Source organism: Hyla sarda, chromosome 1 (assembly GCF_029499605.1).
Source record: "Hyla sarda isolate aHylSar1 chromosome 1, aHylSar1.hap1, whole genome shotgun sequence".
Taxonomy (NCBI): domain Eukaryota; kingdom Metazoa; phylum Chordata; class Amphibia; order Anura; family Hylidae; genus Hyla; species Hyla sarda.
This window is the reverse complement of record NC_079189.1, coordinates 468,617,466-468,640,775: the sequence shown is the minus strand read 5'-3', so window position 1 is coordinate 468,640,775 and position 23,310 is coordinate 468,617,466. Positions and strand designations below refer to the sequence as shown.

At 41.9% G+C, this 23,310-nt stretch overlaps 1 protein-coding gene across 3 annotated transcripts in view; it reads right to left on the bottom strand.

The window, feature by feature from the left end:
* RPH3A (rabphilin 3A) overlaps positions 1–23,310 on the bottom strand; it is a 289,809-nt gene that overhangs the window by 80,404 nt on the left and 186,095 nt on the right. For all 3 annotated transcript variants that reach the window (XM_056536654.1, XM_056536658.1, XM_056536662.1), the window contains one exon: positions 21,878–22,048. In XM_056536654.1, coding sequence (XP_056392629.1) covers positions 21,878–22,048 — 171 coding nt within the window. The remainder of the gene's footprint in view (positions 1–21,877; positions 22,049–23,310) is intronic.

Genomic DNA, 23,310 nt, shown 5'->3' with positions numbered 1-23,310 from the left:
GGCATATTCACAGTGTAGGGTCCGTCCCAGAATGAGGTCACCTTACCGTGGTGGGACGGTCCACGCTATTTGGCGCCAAATTTGCAAGCCAAGTACCTCCTATTTTCATAGTTTCATATCTTCATTTATTGCATTACAGCTGTATAGCTTTTCATGTTTTATATATATACTCATGTTTTATCTATATACTCATGTTTCATCTATATCTTTGTGCTAGCAGTGTGCTGCTGTATTCTCCTGTTACCTTATAAAGTGGATATGCCTAGCTACATACTGAGGTGGGAAAGAGTCCGCCTAATGATGCGCCCAATGAGGTGGTTGTCTGCCTGCCTACTGAGGGTGATATTTTTATTTTTTATTTTTTTAAAAGGGGGCAAAATTAGGGGAAGAGGGACCTACTTACTTAAGGTGGGAGACAATCAGGGGCGGATTGACACCACTCAGGGCCCCCGGACCAAATAAAGCAAGGCAAAGGAGTTCAGCAAAACTCCACCCCTGGCCCCACCTCTGCCCCGTACCTATTCCCAACCCAGTATGTAAATGAATATTTGCCATAGAAAGGAATAGGGTGTGCAATGCGCTTGAGGCTATGGTGCTATACTTTGAGGGATGGCAATGCCAATCACCTTAACTACACAAGCACTTAAAAACACTGAACTATCCTACTCCTTTTTATGCCAAATTGGCATCTCTGTCTGTGATACCCAGTGCAACTTGGCTCCAGCCTCCACTCAACTGAAAGAGGCACTCCAGTGGAAAACTTTTCTTTTTTAAACCAACTGGTGCCAGAAAGGTAAACAGATTTGTAAATTACGTTGCTCAAAAAAATAAAGCGAGCACTAAGATAACACATCCTAGATGTAAACGAATGGACTAATAGAATTAAATACTTTCATCTTTACATAGTTGAATGTGCTTACAACAAAATCACACAAAAATTATCAGTGGAAATCAAATGTATCAATCCATGGAGGTCTGGATATGGAGTCACACTCAAAATCAAAGTGGAAAACCACACTACAGGCTGATCCAACTTTGATGTAATGTCCTTAAAAAAAAGTCAAAATGAGGCTCAGTAGTGTGTGTTGCCTCCACGTGTGACCTCCCTACAACACCTGGGCATGCTCCTGATGAGGTGGCGGATGGTCTCCTGAGGGATGTCCTCCAAGACCTGGACTAAAACATTCGACAACTACTGGACAGTCTGTGGTGCAACGTGGCATTGGTGGATGGAGCGAGACATGATGTCTCAGATATGCTCAATCGTATTCAGGTCTGGGGAACAGGCCGGCCAGTCCATAGCATCAATGCCTTCCTCTTGCAGGAACTGCTGACACACTCCAGCCACATAAGGTCTAGCATTGTCTTGCATTATGAGGAACCCAGGGCCAACTGCACCAGCATGTGGTCTCACAAGGGGTCTAAGGATCTCATCTCGGTACCTAATGGCAGTCAGGCTACCTCTGGCAAGCACATGGAGGGCTGTGCGCCCCTCCCCCCCAAAGAAATGCAACCCCACATCATTACTGAACCACCGCCAAACGGGTCATGCTGGTGAATGTTGCAGACAGCAGAACATTCTCCACAGCATCTCCAGACTCTGTCACATCTGTCACATGTGCTCAGTGTGAACCTGCTTTCATCTGTGAAGAGCACAGGTGCCAGTGGCGAATTTGCCAATCTTGGTGTTCTCTGGCAAATACCAAACATCCTGCATGGTGTTGGGCTGTAAGCACAACCCCCACCTGTGGAGCCCTCATACCACCCTCATGGCCCTCATACCACCCTCATGACTGTTTGAGTGGACACATGCACATTTGTGGCCTGTTGGAGGTCATTTTGCAGGGCTCTGGCAGTGCTCCTCCTGCTCCTTCTTGCACAAAGGCGGTAGCGGTCGTGCTGCTGGGTTGTTGCCCTCCTACGGCCTCCTCCACGTCTCCTGATGTACTGGCCTATCTCCTGGTAGCACATTCATGCTCTGGACACTAAGCTGACAGACACAGCAAACCTTCTTGCCACAGCTCGCATTTGATGTGCCATCCTGGATGAGCTGCACTGCCTGAGCCACTTGTGTGAGTTGTAGACTCCGTCTCATGCTACCACTAGATTGAAAGCACTGCCAGCATGCAAAAGTGACCAAAACATCAGCCAGGAAGCATAGGAACTGAGAAGTGGTCTGTGGTCACCACCTGCAGAACCACTCCTTTATTGGGGATGTCTTGCTGATTGCCTATAATTTCCACCTGTTGTCTGTCCCATTTGCACAACAGCATGTGAAATTGATTGTTAATCAGTGTTGCTTCCTGAGTGGACAGTGTGATTTCACCTAAGTGTGATTGACTTGGAGTTACATTATGTTGTTTAAGTGTTCCCTTTATTTTTTTGAGCAGTGTACCTCTATGAAAAATTCTTAATCATTCCAGTACTTATTAGTGGCTGTATACTACAGAGGAAATTCTTTTCTATTTGGATTTCTTTTCTGTCACGGCCACAGTGCTCTCTGCTGAGACCTCTGTCCATTTTATGAAATGTCCAGAGCAGTATATGTTTGCTATAGGAAATTCCTCCTGCTCTGGACAGTTCCCAAAATGGACAGAGGTGTCAGCAGAGAGCACTGTGGTCTTGACAGAAAAGAAATCCAAAAAGAAAAGAATTTCCTCTGTAGTATACAGCCGCTTATAAGTACTGGAAGGATTAAGATTTTTTAATAGAAGTAATTTACAAATCTGTTTAACTTTCTGACATCAGTTTATATAAAAAAGAAAAGTTTTCCACCGGAGTACCTGCCTTTCACCGCTCACCACATGATGGTACAGTCAGATATATGACTCATATCTCTGACTGTGCCATCATATAGTGAGCGGTGAAAGGCAGGTACAAAATAGCAACTAGTCCATTCATAAGCCACAATTTTACCTTTTTTGCCACCTGCTTGGGTGAGGCTGAGGCCTCTTAGATTTATTACAGAAATAGCACAACAGCAGAGAGTATTTCTGGAGGGAACTGTAGTGAGGCAGATTGTCTGCCTCACTACAGTTCCTGCCAGAAATTATCTGTGCTGCTGAGCAGCCTACTTCATCTTCAACCTGCCTTTCCTGCCCTACATGATGGCACAGTCAAAGATATTAGTTATATTTTGCATATAACTTATATCTCAGACTGTGCCATCATGTAGGGAGCAGTGAAAGGCAGGTAGAAGATACATACAATTATACGATTAATAAGCTACCCACCCACCTGGCCTGTTTTGGGGTCCATGCAGATTTCAACTGAGAAAGCCAGCAGTGAGATCAGGGCACTTCTTCGGCAGGGCTCTGTAAACAGAGGACAAGCTGGGCTCTGTAAACCGACGACAAGCAGGGCTCTGTGCACCGAGGACAAGCAGGGCTCTGTGCACCGAGGACAAGCAGGGCTCTATAAACCCAGGACAAGCAGGGCTCTGTAAACCAAGGACAAGCAGGGCTCTGTGCACTGAGGACAAGCAGGGCTCTGTACACCTCGGACAAGCAGGGCTCTGTACACCTCGGACAAGCAGGGCTCTGTACACCTTGGACATGCAGGGCTCTGTACACCGAGGACAAGCAGGTTCTGTAAACCAAAGACAAGCAAGGCTCTGTACACTGAAGACAAGTGGGGTTGTGTACAGCGAAGACAAGCAGGGATCTGTACACTAAGGACAAGCAGGTCTCTGTACACCGAAGACAAGCAGGGCTCTCTACACCAAAAACAAGCAGGGATCTGTGCACTGAGGACAAGCAGAGCCCTGTACACTGAGGACAAGCAGAACTCTGCACACAGAGGACATGCAGGGCTCCGTACACCGAGGACAAGCAGTGCTCTGTACACTGAGGACAAGCAGGGCTCTGTGCACTGAGAAGAAGCAGGGCTCAGTGCCCTGTATACTGAGGACAAGCAGGGCTCTGTGCACTGATGACAAGCAGGGCTCTGTACAGTGAGGACAAGCAGGGCTCTGTGCACTGAGGACAATCGGGGCTCTGTGTACTGAGGACAAGCAGGGCTCCGTACACTGAGAACAAGCAGGGCTCTGTACACTGAGAACAAGCAGGGCTCTGTGTACGGAGGACAAGCGGCGCTCTGTACACTGAGGACAAGCAGGGCTCCGTACACTGAGAACAAGCAGGGCTCTGTACACTGAGGACAAGCAGGGCTCTGTACACTTAGGATAAGCAGGGCTTGGTGCTCTGTATACTGAGGACAAGCAGGGCTCTGTGCACTGAGGACAAGCAGGGCTCTGTACATCTCGGACAAGCAGGGCTCTGTACACCTCGGACAAGCAGGGCTCTGTACACCTAGGACAAGCAGGGCTCTGTACACCTTGGACATGCAGGGCTCTGTACACCGAGGACAAGCAGGTTCTGTAAACCAAAGACAAGCAAGGCTCTGTACACTGAAGACAAGTGGGGTTGTGTACAGCGAAGACAAGCAGGGATCTGTACACCAAGGACAAGCAGGTCTCTGTACACCGAAGACAAGCAGGGCTCTCTACACCAAAAACAAGCAGGGATCTGTGCACTGAGGACAAGCAGAGCCCTGTACACTGAGGACAAGCAGAACTCTGCACACAGAGGACATGCAGGGCTCCGTACACCGAGGACAAGCAGTGCTCTGTACACTGAGGACAAGCAGGGCTCTGTGCACTGAGGTAAAGCAGGGCTCAGTGCCCTGTATACTGAGGACAAGCAGGGCTCTGTGCACTGATGACAAGCAGGGCTCTGTACAGTGAGCACAAGCAGGGCTCTGTGCACTGAGGACAATCGGGGCTCTGTGTACTGAGGACAAGCAGGGCTCTGTACACTGAGAACAAGCAGGGCTCTGTACACTGAGAACAAGCAGGGCTCTGTGTACGGAGGACAAGCGGCGCTCTGTACACTGAGGACAAGCAGGGCTCCGCACACTGAGAACAAGCAGGGCTCTGTACACTGAGGACAAGCAGGGCTCTGTACACTTAGGATAAGCAGGGCTTGGTGCTCTGTACACTGAGGACAAGCAGGGCTCTGTGCACTGAGGACAAGCAGGGATCTGTGCACTGAGGACAAGCAGGGATCTGTGCACTGAGGACAAGCGGGGCTCCGTACACTGAGGACAAGCAGGGCAGGCGCACTGGACTTCGGTGGCGGCGGCAGAGTGAACTCCGGCACTGACACACTTAGACGTGAGGTTCACGTCACCATTAGGCGTGACCTAAACGTCTCTCTCAATTGAATAACATTCACAGCTTCGAGCCTGGCTCAGACATCAGAGCCGCACAGACCTAGCGGCCGCAGTGGGCCCTTTCCCAGTGCCGGCTATTTAAAAAAAAAAAATTCTTTTAGATGTTATATGACAGGCGGCAGACAGCGGGCCCTTTTCCTGGCTGGGCCTTCGGGCAACGTCCGAATGGACTGACAGGTCAGCTCCTGGAGACAATATTGCAAAAGAGGGACTATTAAGGAGAAGGGTGGGCATACCTAATGATGGTGACTATTGGTGCAATTGAGGGTTTCCCTACCTGGCCACCTACATGGGAGGGGCTAACAGCCTGTATGGGGGTATAAGTGGGCCATAATGTCTATTTAGCAAGCAACAATGGAGGCACCATAAGTGTAGGGGCACTATTACTACCAAGCACCAAGGAGTGCATTATAACTGTTTGGAGCCCTATACATGGGAGTTTGTATAGAGGTGCAGAGGTTGCTAAAAAGAGCAGGAACAATTGGGGATATTTATCAAAACCTGTGTAGAGAAAGTGTGGTGCAAGTGCCAATAGCAACCAATCAGATTGCTTCTTTAATTTTTTCATATATATTTTCAAAAATACTTGAAGTTACTATAAGCAACTAACACAATCTTCTACTACCCAGGTTTTGATATATCTTCCTCAATATTTTTCTGGCAATTCTGCAAAGATGAGCCATGGCTAAAAGAAGTTTTGTGGGCAGTCTGGGCTAGAAAAGAAAAGGTGAGTGACTATGGTGAGAAAAGACGTCCCCAGTGAACCACTGGATGTATCTGCATAGCAATCATTTATATGATCTGCAGAGCCTATATAAAGATAGAATTTGCCACTATATTTTATATTATAGTGTGTCATAATGTGTTATATTCAGTAACTATATGGTGGTACTATTCAGTTACTATGTGGTGGTAATATGTGGTTAATGGTATGACAGTATTTTTTTGTCCCTGTTAATAATGTTGGTCTCAGTATATAGGATTTGATCAGCAACAGTATGATGGTGATAATATTTTTCTTTGGATGCTGGTATAATTGGTGAAAGTATGGCTATTATTTAGAAGTAAACAATATTATCAGTGCTGCATTTATCATGAGGTTATAATGCTTTTAAATGCAACATTGGGTTTTTCCTGTGAAATTTAATTAGACAATTATGGGCAATGGAGTCTTAAGAGTTTCCTAAATTCCTGCAGGAATTTACTATTTTAGGTTATTTATTATTAGAAAAATATTACATATTTCATAATATTTAGCAATAGTATAGTAATACAGTATTAAAACAATATTAAACCATAAATCCTTCCTGAATGATAGAATTTTTTTGAAAGCTTCTGTTTGTCCCCTAAAGCTAAACAGCTACACTGTTTTATAGTAGAAACGTGACAGGCTGTTAAGAAATACTAGCAGTCATCCTTCCGCCACATTATTACATGCATGTCTTTTGTTATCTTTAGGGTGAACCTTAGGTCTTATTCACACTTGCATATTTAGGTCAGCATTTTTTTAAGTCAAAATCAGGAATGGAATCTAAAGACAAGAAATGTATCATGGAAATATATGACCATTTCCATGTTTTGGACCAACTCCAAGTTTTGGCTTACAAATATGATTGCAAAATATGTACCTAATTATGAAGCCTTGAGTTAAATTGTGTCTGTCATTATTTGTCAATTGTTTATTGGATATCACCCCCTTCCTCTGGTATATAAAATTACATACAAATAGTGCAATCATATACTGCCAAAATAACACCAATAAATAAACTATAAAATGAAGCATCATGTGCAGCTACCAATTTAATATTGTGAGTGCAAACTTCTGGGGCCCCATTCATGACAGGTGATGTACCCCGTGCACACCAGTAACATGCGTTATCTGGATTTATACACAATTGTACACATTAACATACTAATAAATATGTGGTCACATTGAGATAGGTTTACATCTGCTTTGTATTTTCCTGCTTCATCATCCAATTTGCTAATCTGTTACACGTGGGCCATGAATGGCGGCTGACGGGGCAGCAGGACAGTATGCTTATATAGCAGGTTGGGAATACAGTGGGGCAAAAAAGTATTTAGTCAGCCACCAATTGTGCACGTTCTCCCACTTAAAAAAAATGAGGGAGGCCTGTAATTTCCATCATAGATATACGTCTATAAGAGACATAATGAGAAAAAAAAATCAAAAAGTCACATTGTCTGATCTTTAAAGAATTTATTTGCAAATTATGGTGGAAAATAAGTTTTTGGTCACCTACAAACAAGCAAGATTTCTGCCTCTCACAGACCTGTAACTTCTTCTCTAAAGGGGTACTCCCCTGGAAAACATTTTTTTTTTAAATCAACTGGTGCCAGAAAGTTAAATTTGCAAATTACTTATATAAAAAAAATCCTAATCCTTCCAGTACTTATTAGCTGTTGTATGCTCCATTTCCTTTCTGTCTGACCAGTGCTCTCTGCTGACACCTCTGTCCATTTTGGAAACTGTCCAGAGCAGGAGAGGTTTGCTATGGGGATTTGCTCCTATTCTGGACAGTTCCTAAAATGGACAGAGGTGTCAGCAGAGAGCACTGTGGTCAGACAGAAAGAAAATTCAAAAAGAAAAGAACTCTGGAACATACAGCAGCTGACAAGTACTGTAAGGGTTAAGATTTTTAAATAGAAGTTATTTAATAATCTGTTTAACTTTCTGGCACCAGTTGATTAAAACAATGGTTTCCAGGGGAGTACCCTTTTAAGAGTCTCCTCTGTCCTCCACTCATTACCTGTATTAATGGCACCTCTTTGAACTTGTTATCAGTATAAAAGACACCTGTCCACAACCTCAAACAGTCACACACTAAACTCCACTATGGCCAAGACCAAACAGCTGTCAAAGGACACCAGAAACAAAATTGTAGACCTGCACAAGGCTGGGAAGACTGAATCGGCAACAGGCAAGCAGCTTGGTGTAAAGAAATAAACTGTGGGGGCAATTATTAGAAAAAGTGAATGACCTGCAGAGTGCTGGGACCAAAGTAACAAAGGCTGTCATCAGTAACACACTATGCCGACAGGGACTCTTGGGAGAATGTCACATGGTCAGATGAAACAAAAGTAGAACATTTTTGTAAAAAGTCAACTCGTTGTGTTTGGAGGAGAAAGAATGCTGAGTTGCATCCAAAGAACACCATACCTACTGCGAAGCATGGGGGCGGAAACATCATGCTTTGGGGCAGTTTTTCTGCTAAGGGACCAGCACGACTGATCTGTGTAAAGGAAAGAATGAATGGGGCCATGTATCGTGAGATTTTGAGTGAAAACCTTCTTCCATCAGCAAGGGCATTGAAGATGAAACATAGCTGGGTCTTTCAGCATGACAATGATCCCAAACACACCACCAGGGCAACAAAGGAGTGGCTTCATAAGAAGCATTTCAAGGTCATGGAGTGGCCTAGCCAGTCTCCAGATTTAGACCCCATAGAAAACCTTTGGAGGGAGTTAAAAGCCTGTGTTGCCCAGCGACAGCCCCAAAACATCACTGCTCTAGAGGAGATCTGCATGGAGGAATGGGCCAAAATACCAGCAACAGTGTGTGAAATCCTTGTGAGGACTTACAGAAAATGTTTGACCTCTGTCATTGCCAAAGAAGGGTATATAACAAAGTATTGAGATGAACTTTTGTTATTGACCAAATACTTATTTTCCACCATTTGTACCATTTTGTACCCGTTAATCTGTCAAGGGGCTACATACTGTGCAAGTCCAAACAATAGTATTCACCGGCTGGTGTTTTTAAAAAAATACAGAGTTTTTTCTGCCTATAGTTGCACATATTACTGCCCTTATCAGCACATACCGCATACGTAAATCCAAGTATTGTACCATTTAGTACCTGTTAATCTGTCAAGGTGCTCCATACCGTCAAAGTCCAAACAATAGTATTCAATGTTTTACAAAAATACAGAGTATTTTCTGCGTATAGTTACGCATATTATTGCCCTCATCAGTGCATACCGCATAGGTACATCCAAGTATTGTACCATTTAGTACCTGTTAAGCTCTCAAGGTGCTCCATATCGTCAAAGTCCAAACAATAGTATTCACCGGCTGGTATTTTTAAAAAAGAGAGTTTTTTTCTGCCTATAGTTGCGCATATTACTGCCCTTATCAGTGCATACCGCATATGTATGTCCAAGTAGTGTACCATCTTGTACCTGTTAATCTGTAAAGGGCCTACATACTGTGAAAGGACAGCCATAAGTAATCACCTGCTGCTGTTCTAGACAAATACTTTTTAACCCCTTAACGACGCAGGACGTATATTTACATCCTGCGCCGGCTCCCGCGATATGAAGCGGGATCGCGCCGCGATCCCGCATCATATCGCGTCGGTCCCAACGCTCATCAACGGCCGGGACCCGCGGCTAATATCACACATCGCCGAACGCGGCGATGTGCGGTATTAACCCTTTAGAAGCGGCGGTCAAAGCTGACTGCCGCTTCTAAAGTGAAAGTGACCCGGCTGCTCAGTCGGGCTGTTCGGGACCGCCGCGGTGAAATCGCGGCATCCCGAACAGCTGAAAGGACACCGGGAGGGCGCCTACCTGCCTCCTCGGTGTCCGATCAGCGAATGACTGCTCCGTGCCTGAGATCCAGGCAGGAGTAGTCAAGCGCCGATAACACTGATCACAGGCGTGTTAATACACGCCTGTGATCTCTGTAAAAGATCAGTGTGTGCAGTGTTATAGGTCCCTATGGGACCTATAACACTGCAAAAAAAAATGTTTTTAAAGTGTTAATAAAGGTCATTTAACCCCTTCCCTAATAAAAGTTTGAATCACCCCCCGTTTCCCATAAAAAAATAAAACAGTGTAAAAAAAAAAAAATAAATAAACATATGTGGTATCGCCGCATGCGTAAATGTCCGAACTATAAAAATATATCATTAATTAAACCGCACGGTCAATGGCGTAAAAAAATTCCAAAGTCAAAAAAAGCACATTTTTGGTCACTTTTTATACCATTAAAAAATGAATAAAAAGTGATCAAAAAGTCCGATCAAAACAAAAACCATACCGATAAAAACTTCAGATCACGGCGCAAAAAATGAGTCCTCATACCGCCCTGTACGTGGAAAAATTAAAAAGTTATAGGGGTCAGAAGATGATATTTTTAAACGTATACATTTTCTTGCATGTAGTTATGATTTTTTCCAGAAGTGCGAAAATATCAAATCTATATAAGTAGGGTATCATTTTAACCGTATGGACCTACAGAATAATTATAAGGTGTAATTTTTACCGAAATATGCACTGGGTAGAAACGGAAGCCCCAAAAGTTACAAAATGGCGTTTTTTCTTCGATTTTGTCGCACAATGATTTTTTTTTTCTGTTTCGCCGTGCATTTTTGGGTAAAATGACTAATGTTACTGCAAATTAGAATTGGCGATGCAAAAAATAAGCCATAATATGGATTTTTAGGTGGAAAATTGAAAGGGTTAGGATTTTTAAAAGGTAAGGAGGAAAAAACGAAAGTGCAAAAACGGAAAAACCCTGAGTCCTTAAGGGGTTAAAGAGTAGTGTAGCGTATTGTAATAACCTCATAAACGCACTAAGTATGTCAGTTAGAGAAGTGCCAGGACATGCACAGAGGAGTGGCAGAGGCCTAAAAACTTCAGGCAGAGTTGGCAGCAGACTTGGGGCGAGTGGCAGCAGAAGTCGCAGCGAGAGGCCTGAGCTCCCGTTATCAGCCAGCGGTCGTGTCTCGACCAGCAACCCATCTGCCGTCGTCGATTGGTTAACGCGCTCATCCACATCATCACAAGTGACATCTGACACCCTCAGTTAACAGTCGGTGGGTTCCTCAGACACAACAAATCACTGATATATAGATAGATAATAGCTAGCTCAAACTAACAAATCAAAATCTCAAATAGCTAAAAATATTTCTTTAGTACAAATAACTTGTTACAGAATACAATATATATAAATCCCCATAAAAACAGTAATTCACAACGATACACAAAGTGCAATATTTATAGGGACAATCCCCAATAGTACATCCTAACCCTAGGAGAACAATGTTAATAATTGCTTAGCGCTTAGGAGCAGACAAGTCAAACTTGCGCATGACAAAAAGCTATGTACACGTATCGTAGACACACACATCACTAATAATTAATCAATAATGTGGGTGGTAATTTACGTTAATTCTGAATATAAACTCATGTTAAATGCTGTAATAAAGACAAAAGGAAGGAATAATTTCTGTACTGAACAGTGTGTTATTCACTCACTTTGATGCATGCATCAAATAATAATTGACTTGGACAGGAAAAGATACCCACTAGGTCCTGAAGGAGAGTTCCACTTCAGTTGGCGCCCAAACAGGGACTCTGAGTACTTGTACCGGAAGGCAGTCGCGAGAGACAAGGCATTAAGCCAGACCAACCGGATACAGATGGGACACAGATGAGCCTGATCAACTCTAAAAGTACAGTAGGACACATTTCTTGTTGTAACCTAACCTGACCCTACAAGTTTATATATAAAGCACAGTAGAATGATGAGGCACAAGGAGTTTGCAATATTTTAGTGGGAGGGCACTTTTATTATAAGTAAGAGATAGTTAATATTTCTATAAATAGAAGACATTACACAGAAACCAAATTATTCTCTTGATGTTTTTCATTCCATTGCTTTCCCTTCATTTTTAAAGCTTGGCTGCCAGTATACCAATTAACCTACACAACCTCTTGTCGGCCAGGCTGTACAGAATGTCATTCATCAGTTCCTATCACAATAATGGACCATAGCTTTGAGGGAACATTGCTGGTTTTTGAAACAACAAGGACATGTTGAGGAATCCATCCCATTTCTTCATCTCAAATAATACCTCAGGGATAAGCATAGTATCCTGACAATGCACTCTTACTAATGGAATTCATATACAGAATGCCGTTCTCCTGCAAAAAGCAGGAAACAAAGACATATGCACGGATCTTAGCATCCATTATTTTATATCCAGTGGATAGAAAATATGAAGAACTAGATGTGACTGTAGAAAGTGTTCATTTACATATGGATAAGGGAATGCATCACACATATTGCTTGAATGGGGTGTTGTAATGTGGCTCATGGGTATTTTAGTATTCTATAATGTCAAAGTGATGCAAGGCCCAGTTATATAGTTTGGAAATATCCCTTCAAATATTCATAACTCTGAAAATCGGCTTCTGTTCTGACCCAATAACTCATATAGGTATAGTACTTAAAGTATTTTCTCTTGAGTGTATATATATATATATATATATATATATATAGTTCATAAGGTTGAAAAAAGACAGGAGTCCATCAAGTTTAACCTATAGCTCTATTGTGTCCCTATTGTGTTTATCCAGAGGAAGAAAAAAACTTACGGAGATTATGCTAATTGCCCCATACCAGGTGGAAAAAGTCCATCCCAACTAAAATTGACAATCAATATAAATCCCTGGATCAATGTTCTGTCCCTATAAATCTAGTATCATGTAATGTTATTACTCCCCAGAAACACATCCAGGCCCTTTTTGAACCTTTTCTCTGTCACAAAGTTCCACAGTCTCCCTGCTCTTACAGTAAAGGACCACCATCTATGCTGGCGTAGGAACCTTCTTTCCTCAAGACTTAGAGGATGCCCCCTTGTTATAGATACCATTCTGGGTATAAATAGATCATGGGAGAGATCTCTGTACTGCCCCTGATATATTTATATAGTTATAAGGTCACCCCTAAACCATCTTTTTTCTAAGCTAAATCAGGCTTCTTTCACACTGCCTATGCTCCCCGTCAAGAACGGACAAACTCTCTTTTTTTTTTTAGTTTGACGGCCGTCATTTTGACGGGGTGCAACGGGGGGCCCCAATGGAATCCAGTGTTTTCCCAATAATACACATTCCCAGGCTGAATTTTTCCTCCCCATGTCCATAACCTTACATTTATCTGCATTCTGACTTAAAGTAGGTAAGAAGAATGGACAAAAGAAGAAGATAACTTAAAAATAAGGAGCAGCAAAAAAACTCAATTGTATGTGTCTTTTATAGGATGACTGTGCCATGGTCAATGAGAGTAGCACACTAGTCTGGAACCCAGGAATATCACCCTTCCAAGGGCATGTTCACACTACAGAACTCCTAAAGAATTTCCGTGCGTGGAATTGCGCTCTGGAATACCGTGGTTTGAACCTTTGAAATGGTGTGAAAGGGTCTTCCGCAGATCAGTTCACACTGTGGAATTTCAGCAGTAGACAATTTTGCTGCTGAAATTGATCTGTTGAGAGAATGAACATGTTCATTCTTTCACTGGAATTATGCACACATTGCATTTCCATCAATGGTGGGGCTTGCAGAGCCACACGGCCGACAGTTGGAATCTCCACTTGCGGAATTGCACAGAGATTTTGTAGTGTGGACATAGCCTAAAAAGTGTGCTGCCTGTATCCCCTGCTTTATAATAATCATTGGTAAGATGGTGGAAGGCAGAGGAAGGGGAACATTAATAGTCATAACTTTAGCAGACTAAGGCTGGGTTGACACAAAGTATCTTGGTCAGTATGTTTACATAAAAAAAAATTACCAAATAGTGATGAAAATATCATAGGGGGAATTTTGGAGTCTGCACATCATCTACCTCTAAATAATATTCTCATATAAATGTAAGTCTGAAAACAAATTAAGTTTAGGCCTTCTTCGCGTAGTAAAGATTTGGTCACTAGTCTTTATTAGTATTATGAAGTCAAATTCAGACGTAAATGCAAAGAAGTATAAACCTTTCCATTATCTTTGTCATGTGTTGAGGATTCCAGCTTGGTTTTGGCTCAAAATAATACTCCAAAATACTGTCCAATTCTGCAGTATGTTAATAAGGCTTAATAGCTATTTTCATGAAGACAATTTCCTGTGGATGAGTGCACCACAGCTGTCAAAAGAAATGGTGGACTGAAACCCTTCCCCAGACTCTGCTGGTGCCTAATTTTAGAACCAAATCGGGTATACGTAAATGAATAGCTCAGACTAACAACTAGAGATGAGCAAACTTACAGTGATTCAATTTGTCACGAACTTCTCGGCTCGGCAGTTGCTGACTTCAGCCTGCATAGCTCACCTTTCAGGTGCTCCGGTGGGCTGGAAAAGGTGGATACAGCCCTAGGACAGAGTCTCCAGCCCACCAGAGCACCTGAAAGCTGAACTAATTTATACAGGCTAAAGTCAGCAACTGCCGAGCCTACAGTCCTACAGTATGAGACTGTTTCAGTCATGTGCCACAGACCGAGGAGAGAACGCATTTTTCCTGGCTCCTTCTAGCGATCGATCAGGGTCTAAGTTTTTTCTGGCCGTTTAATCTCCAGATCTGCATTACAGCATTGGGGGTTCTGCAATACATCACTATGTTATTACCAACTGGAACCCTTGTTTATAATGTGCATCTGGACTTCTTCAGCATAGGACATTGCCCTTCACGATTGCCCGTCTGCCAAGCAAAAAAGCTAAACCACTTATATCACAATTTGTGATCTAGATTTTATGCTAGAATTACTCATAATCATACAGGAAAATCCTATTAAAGGTTGGGAGAGATCAATTTAAATGCAATTTTACTGCTAGTTGCTCCAGAGATAAGACTGTATTATTCATTCTGCTCATTTAAAAACACTAGGCTGTTTATTTTAATTCTGTGTATGCAAAAATGGATTATGATGAACCAGGCATGGAAACATTGATATGAATGATGCCGAAGCAAGAGTACAACATCCTTTTACCATTAGAAATAATAAAAAGTCTAATTTAAGAGAAATGGCTTTACATCTCAGACAAGAGTGGAATAAACATACAGCAGACAAGGTTATGATGTACCGACGTACCTAGGGACCGTACACAGCATGTAAATGGACTCTAATTAGTGCACCAACTGTTCTGCCAAGCAACTTCAATAAGTAAACACTGCAGTGCAGCGCCATCCTGCAAATTATTTATTGACACAGGTACCCAGAACCTATTAATGTCCTCTACAGTGTACTCAAAGTAAAAGGTATAGCAAAAGAAAGAGCTTTGTATCTGCTGCATTGCCAAAAGGTTTCATCCTTCATCCAAAAATGTGAGCAACAGCATTTCTTGAAGGTTTATAAAAGATAGGGAATAATAAATATTTTTCTAACCTTAATGGTTTATTTATTATTTCTTTGGTTCTTGATAAATCATTACACTATACAACTGAAACACCTTCTGTGCTAACCTCAACATTTATTCATGTATTCTCCATTGAATGAATGGTCTATTTCAGTCAAGACAAGTAATGGCAAAGCAAATGGGACAGATAAACTGTTCTAGAAATAGTTCTAGTACTATGTCACTTGTCATAACTGGGAAAAAAATGGGTTTTCAGCTATAGGATTTATTTTTTAATTGCAGTGGGAGCACTTGGAGGGCAGGGTATTTGACGCTGCGGACTTGCAGACGGCAGTCACAGAGGGACTGCAGAGCGAGCTCCCGGCCGCAGCCGGGAGCTCGCTTTGCAGTCCCTCTGTGACTGCCGTCAGCGCATCAGCAGCATCAAAAAAGCTGCGGATGCACCCTATGTGACCCTGCTCTTAAGATAAATATATTATGCCCTTTAAGTGTCAATATCAAGGAGGAGGGGATTAAATTAAAGTGCAAAATAAAATTGGGTTCTTCTTGGACACAGGTGCTAATTCAAGCAACACATTATGGTCAAATGCATGTTATCCTTTCTTCGTTCGGTTCTCTTTTTTAGGCGTAAAAAAATGCAGCATAGGATCCCCTTGATGTGTAGAGAGGGAGAGCACTCCACCTGATCCCATTTCTGATGAAAAACAAAGAAAGGGCAAACCTAAACTAATACCCATTTTTCTGGCCCTTTGTAGTCAAATACACAACAATTTTTATTTATTTTTATTTTATACAAATAAACTGTCACTCGCTGCAGTAGACTTTAAAGGGGTACTCTGCCTTTAGACATCTTATCCCCTATCCAAATGCTAGGGGATAAGATGTCAGATCGTAGGGGTCCCGACGCTGGGGACCCCCGGGATCTACCATGCAGCACCCACCTTTAACGGCTTCCGGAACCGCTGGAGGTCCTCAGGCTGAGTCCATCTCAACCACGAGGACGGAGCATAGTGACGTCACGGCTCCGCCCCCGTGGATGTCACGCTCCGCCCCCTCAATACAAGTCTATTGGAGGGGCGGGGTAGCTGTCACGCCCCCTCCCATAGGCTTGCATTGAGGGGGCGGAGCATGATGTCACACAGGGCTGAGCCATGACATCACTATACTCCGTACCCGTGATCGCCAGTAATCAGACCCGGAGCGAACACGCTCCAGGGACTGATTCTAATGGGTTGCGGCGTGGAAGATCACGGGGGTCCCAAGCGGCGGGACCCCCGCGATCAGGCACCCTATCCCCTATCAAAGGATAGGGGATAAGATGTCTTAGCGCCAGAGTAACCCTTTAACCCCTTAAGGACACATGACGTACTGGAACGTCATGTGTCCACTCCCGATCTATAACGCGGGGCCACGGCGTGGCCCCGCGTCATAGCGGGTCGGGCCCGGCCTCTAACAACGGCCGGGACCCGTGGCTAATAGCGCGCGGCATTGATCGCTGTGCCGCGCGCTATTAACCCTTTAGACGCGGCGTTCAAAGTTGAACGCCGCGTCTAAAGTGAAACCGAAAGCATCCCGGCTAGCTCAGTGGGCTGTTCGGGATAGCCGCGGTGAAATCGCGGCATCCCGAACAGCTGACAGGACAGCGGGAGGGCCCCTACCTGCCTCCTCGCTGTCCGATCGCCGAATGACTGCTCAGTGCCTGAGATCCAGGCATGAGCAGTCATGCGGCAGAATCGTTGATCACTGGTTTCTTATGAGAAACCAGTGATCAACATAGAAGATCAGTGTGTGCAGTGTTATAGGTCCCTATGGGACCTATAACACTGCAAAAAAAAAGTGAAAAAAAAAAGTGAATAAACATCATTTAACTCCTCCCCTATTAAAAGTTTGAATCACCCCCCTTTTCCAATAAAAAAAAAAACACAGTGTAAATAAAAATAAAAATAAACATATGTGGTATCACCGCGTGCGGAAATGTCCGAATTATAAAAATATATCATTAATTAAACCGCTCGGTCAATGGCGTGCGCGCAAAAAAATTCCAAAGTCCAAAATAGTGCATTTTTGGTCACTTTTTATATCATTTAAAAATGAATAAAAAGTGATCAATAAGTCCTATCAATGCAAAAATGGTACCGTTAAAAACTTCAGATCACGGCGCAAAAAATGAGCCCTCATACCGCCCCATACACGGAAAAATAAAAAAGTTATAGGGGTCAGAAGATGACAATTTTAAACGTATTAATTTTCCTGCATGTAGTTATGATTTTTTCCAGAAGTCCGACAAAATCAAACCTATATAAGTAGGGTATCATTTTAATCGTATGGACCTACAGAATACATATCAGGTGTCATTTTTACCGAAAAATGTACTACGTAGAAACGGAAGCCCCCAAAAGTTACAAAACAGCGTTTTTTTTTCAATTTTGTCGCACAATGATTTTTTTTCCCGCTTCACCATAGATTTTTGGGCAAAATGACTGACGTCATTACAAAGTAGAATTGGTGGCGCAAAAAATAAGCCATCATATGGATTTTTAGGTGTAAATTTGAAAGAGTTATGATTTTTTAAAGGCAAGGAGCAAAAAACGAAAATGCAAAAACGGAAAAACCTCCGGTCCTTAAGGGGTTAAAGAGTAATGTCATTTTTCAGTATATAGGTTGAAAAATTCATAATAATATACAAATCCCACTTACTTCAAGTGCCTAAATTTACATAGTCAATAGCTAGATCAGAGATGTATTAGGAGGGTTTAGGATTCTAACTAGGTTTTGGTGTTAGTGTCTTAGAAAACAATAAAACTCTTTACATGATATGGTTCATTTAAATAATCGCATGATAATGGAATGAAATGTTGTTTTCTGAATTCAGTATACTTTAAGGTTTTTACATGACAAGGTTATCATTCTAGTTCCAGAGTCTCTATCTTGCCTTATAAAAACTCGTTGTCATCTTTTGAGACATTTAAAACCTGGGTCGGGACATTAAAGAACAAAGATTGTATGGTCCCCTGTTCCCATCACCTTTCGCTCCCACCAAATTACAGCATTAAAAAAAGATCACTGTGTTGGCTGCTATCTGCTTTTCCTGGCAGCTGGGAATAGAAGTGCAGGTGGTTGGTATTATGAGTGCACACAATCAACCCATCCACTGACAGCAATAGCTTATGATGCACTGGCTGCATATCCAGGCTACTGCTGTGCTATGTATTAGAAAAAAAAACTATTTTTTCACTAGGCTGTGAATGCAGAGCTTCCCTGTCCCTGCTCCCTCTCCTCCTGTTTGCTCAGGACAAGACCATTCATAAATGTAATGAGCAGTGATAATAACTCGTCCACCCCCCCCCCCCCCCCCACAAACCCCCCCTCCATCTTTACATCGCTGGTCTTGTCCTGAGCAGACAGGAGGGGAGCAGAGAAAGGAGCTTACATTCAGAGAGTGTGACATGACATCACATCTACATGCCAGAGAGCACAGACCTCTGCACAATAGCTAATAATATTATATTAATTAATAAGTTGTATTATTACACTTTTTGACATCATTCATTGATTTATCATACATCTTTAGCTGGAGAAACTTTTAAAGGGGTACACCCGTGGAAAACGTATTTTCTTTTTTCTTTTTTAATCAACTGGTGCCAGAAAGTTAAACAGATTTGTAATTGACTTATATAAAAAAAAAAAAAAATCTGAATCCTTCCAGTACTTATTAGCTGCTGAATACTACAGAGGAAATGGTTTTCTTTTTGGAACACAGAGCTCTCTGCTGACATCATGACCACAGTGCTCTTTGCTGACATCTCTTTAGGAACTGTCCAGAGCAGCATATGTTTGCTATGGGGATTTTCTCCTACTCTGGACAGTTCTTAAAATGGACAGATATGTCAGCAGAGAGCTCTGTGGTCATGATGTCAGCAGAGAGCTCTGTATTCCAAAAAGAAAACAATTTCCTCTGTAGTATTCAGCAGCTAATAAGTACTGGAAGGATTACGATTTTTTTACAGAAGTAATTTACAAATCTGTTTAATTTTTCTGGCACCAGTTGATTTAAAAAAGTTTTCAATGGGAGTACCCCTTTAAAGCTCTTGGAGGGAGATGTATCAAGCCTTCTAATAGTAAAATGTTGCCTAAAGCAACCAGTCAGGGCTCAGTTTTCACATGTAACAAGCCCTGATTGTTTGCTATGGACAACAAAGACTACCCTAGTATAAGACAGCTTGATAAATCTCTCCCTTGGTCTTTTATGCATCAATAGTAATTTAAGTAGAAAGAGAACATAGAAGGCTTCTTTTGTATTGAAAGTGTATAGAAAACAGAAACTGCTCGGCACAGAGTATCACTGTGTGGGGAAGGATAATACATCAGGGTCTGTACACTGTACATGCATACGAGGCTGGCTGTGCTCAAACACGTGACCAAGTGGTGTTTGGCCGTGAAATGGAGCCCTACAACGAACTCAGGATAGATCTTATGTTTTTCTTCTCAGCATCCAGATGTAACCTGCACCTTAACAGTTAATAAAAGGAATCTTCACATTTGCATAAAACTGGGGTGAGTGCTACATTATTGCTACTTTCTATCACTTCTTATGTAATGACAATTGCAAACTTCAAACACCAGTACAATTGACTTCAGCAAAGAAATAAAAGATTAAAAAGTCAGAACCACATCATATAGAAAATGCTTTTGTCTTTTTCATTTCATCCTTTATGGAGCTGCCATGTGTCATGCATCCCAAACCGATAAATGGCCCTGTGACAAATGCATGTAGTATGGTATTTGATACAATGTTTCTTAAAGACTTTTAAGAAGATTTTTTTTTTTATAGCAGATTTAAAAGGGGAAAAAAACTAAGTGAAGACAGGAATGGGTAGCCTTCTTCAATGAATTGTTCCACTTACCCACCTGTAAAAGTGGGCCTTGATTCAGTTGTCATATTAGACAGCATCTAGGCATGTGAAAAGGCCTTACAGCAGACAAGAAACATGTCATCCTGAATCAGAAGGTTATATCTGCTGTATCTGCTATAGCTGCATTTTTTTTTTAGCAGTCAGGAGTTAATCCAAAAAGGATAGACTTTTATAGGAAAGGAAAGAAACAAAGAAAGAAAAGGAAAATCTTATATAAAGTCTATTCTGAATCCATTTCTTAAAAGTGCTGCTCATAAAAGTGACTTAAATTGCATATGTGAATTCAGTCTAAGGTATGTCAAAAATTTATGTATCCTTTTGTAAGAAATTTAGACCTTAGAAAATGAAAGCCTTGTAATATATTATATTTAATTTAATAATAACGTACTTCATTCATGTGAATAAAAAAAAAGTACATTCCTGGGAATGGCAGAATGTAGTGTGCACAGTTTCCATTGTCTACACATCTAAAGGTCTCTTAGTTTTTCAGGTATCTTTTCCAGATTCTAAATAGACTTCGTGACTTGTCTATGGTGTGCAAAATAGGAAGGATCAGGATGGTATATAACATGCCAACTATATGATGATATGATTCTAATTCCTCTTGCGCATATTGGATGTAGAATGCATTTTCTATCCCTTATTGGTGAGACTAGTTGTCCACTAGAGATGGGAGAGCAAACAAAGTGATAGATGTATAAAAGACCCAAACACAACTAAGTGAGGGGAAGTGTTTTATACTTAGGAGGAAGGAAGGTCTTAAAAAGAGTGGTTTACTGAGATGTTTAGGGGTTCATAGGAGACTTGGAGAAATAAAGGACCCCAAAAAATGTAGTCAATAGTTGTCCAAACCTGCCAACTTATCCCCCAACAGATGACTGCAGGGTAGAGAAGGGTCAGGCATTTTGGATTTAAAATGTCCCTATCCTTTTGCTCCCAGAGAGATAAGCTGCCACCAGAGCTATCTTGCAGTAGTTTAACCTCCGCCTCTGCATACAGAACACATGAACGCTCGGCCAATGAGCTTGTTCATGTGAATATAGGCTGAGATTGATGGCTGTAAGCCAAACAAATTTTTAGCTGACAGTTATTAAGGCCGATTTCATACTACATAATATCTGCCCTTGAAAAATCAAGGCAAAGATTCTGTCTACCGTGCGTGCCGTCTTCATAGACAGCAATACACATCTAAGCGGATTCCCCCACAGAACTTTAATTTCTGCGGCGGAAATTCAACAGTGTGCACAATGCAGCAGAATCCTACTAAAAACAATAGAACGCTGCAGTACTGGAATTTGGAAATGTCGTAATGTCTATATGGTAACTATTAAAAGTACGAGGTATTGCAATATTTTGTTTGTAAGGAGTAATGTGTCTTTATAATGTTCATTGTTGTTTATGCCTTTCTTCATCATATCTCCATATTGATACCAATACCTTTAGAAAAGTAATTTGAAACATATTTTAGACACTTACTCTTATATCATTTATTGCTCCTAACCTTTGAATCTAACCTAGTAAGTGATTAAAGATATAAATAATGTCGTACACTCTAATGGAATAAGTAAGAAAATGGCAAACCTCCAGGACTTCTGTTGCTTTCATTATCAGCAGTGCTGTAAGTGTAGTCCTTTCCATCTTTGTCAGTTGCACCACTATCTCCACCACTAACTGTCATCCGGGACTCTGGTTGCTTACGGGTTGGAGGAGGACAATTCCCTCTGCCGGGTGGAGCCGTAGATGAACCATTACCTAAAAGTAGACAAGTTCATTTTTATTTTTCAACATTGTCTTAAAGGGGTTGTTAGAAAAAATATTTTCAACTATTCTATTAAGCAATTTTGAGTTAGTATGGACCATTGTGCCCCCTAAACAGCCCACTTATTTGAATAGAAAGTGTGCAATACTTCATTTCCCCAGTGGTGGCACCATACACTGTTTCACCACACAGTACAGCTGATCACTTAAAGGGGTATTCCAGGAAAAAAAACGTTTTTTCTTATATCAACTGGTTCCAGAAAGTTAAAGGGGTACTCTGGCGCTAAGACATCTTATCCCCTAGCCAAAGGATATAGGATAAGATGCCTGATCGCGGGGGTCCCGCCGCTGGGGACCCCATGATGTTCCACGCTGCACCCAGTTAAAATCAGCCCCCAGAGCATGCTAGCTCCGTGTCTGATTACTGGTGATCACGGGGACGGAGCATAGTGGCATCACGGCTCCGCCCCCATCCCAGCGGTGGGACCTTCGCGATCAGGCATCTTATCTCCTATCCTTTGGATAGGGGATAAGATGTCTTAGCGCCGGAGTACCCCTTTAAACAGATTTGTAAATTACTTCTATTAAAAGATCTTAATCCTTCCAATAATTATCAGCTGCTGAAGTTGAGTTGTTGTTTTCTGTCTGGCAACAGTGCTCTCTGCTGACACCTCTGTTTGTCTCGAGAACTGAACAGAGTAGAAGAGGTTTGCTATGGGGATTTGCTTCTAAACTGGGCGTTTCCCGAGACACGTGTCATCAGAGAGCACTTAGACAGAAAAAACAACTCAACTTCAGCTGCTCATAAGTACTGAAAGGATTAAAAAAATTAATAGAAGTAATTTACAAATCTGTTTAACTTTCTGGAGCCAGTGGATATATATAAAAAAGTTTTTTCCTGGATAACCCCTTTAAGGTCTCAGCATCAAGGTCCCAGAGATTTATTTAAAAAAAAATGTATTATCTGTTATATCTTAAACAGACATACATCAAAATAATATAGCCATTATCACCTTTCACGCTTATTTTTTAGTCTAAAGTTTGGCATGGGCAGTGAAAAAGTTGTCTGGGGGGGGGGGGGGACACATTTTAGATATACTGGCTTACTTTACACAAGACACAAAATGTGAAATCATTCACTTGAAGTGCAGTAACCAAGATTAAGTGTATTAACCAGTGGTTAATATTCAGAGGTCATTTGAAATCCTCCAAAAATTTTAGCTCTCCATTTTAGCAGTACTGGGATGCAGTGTTCA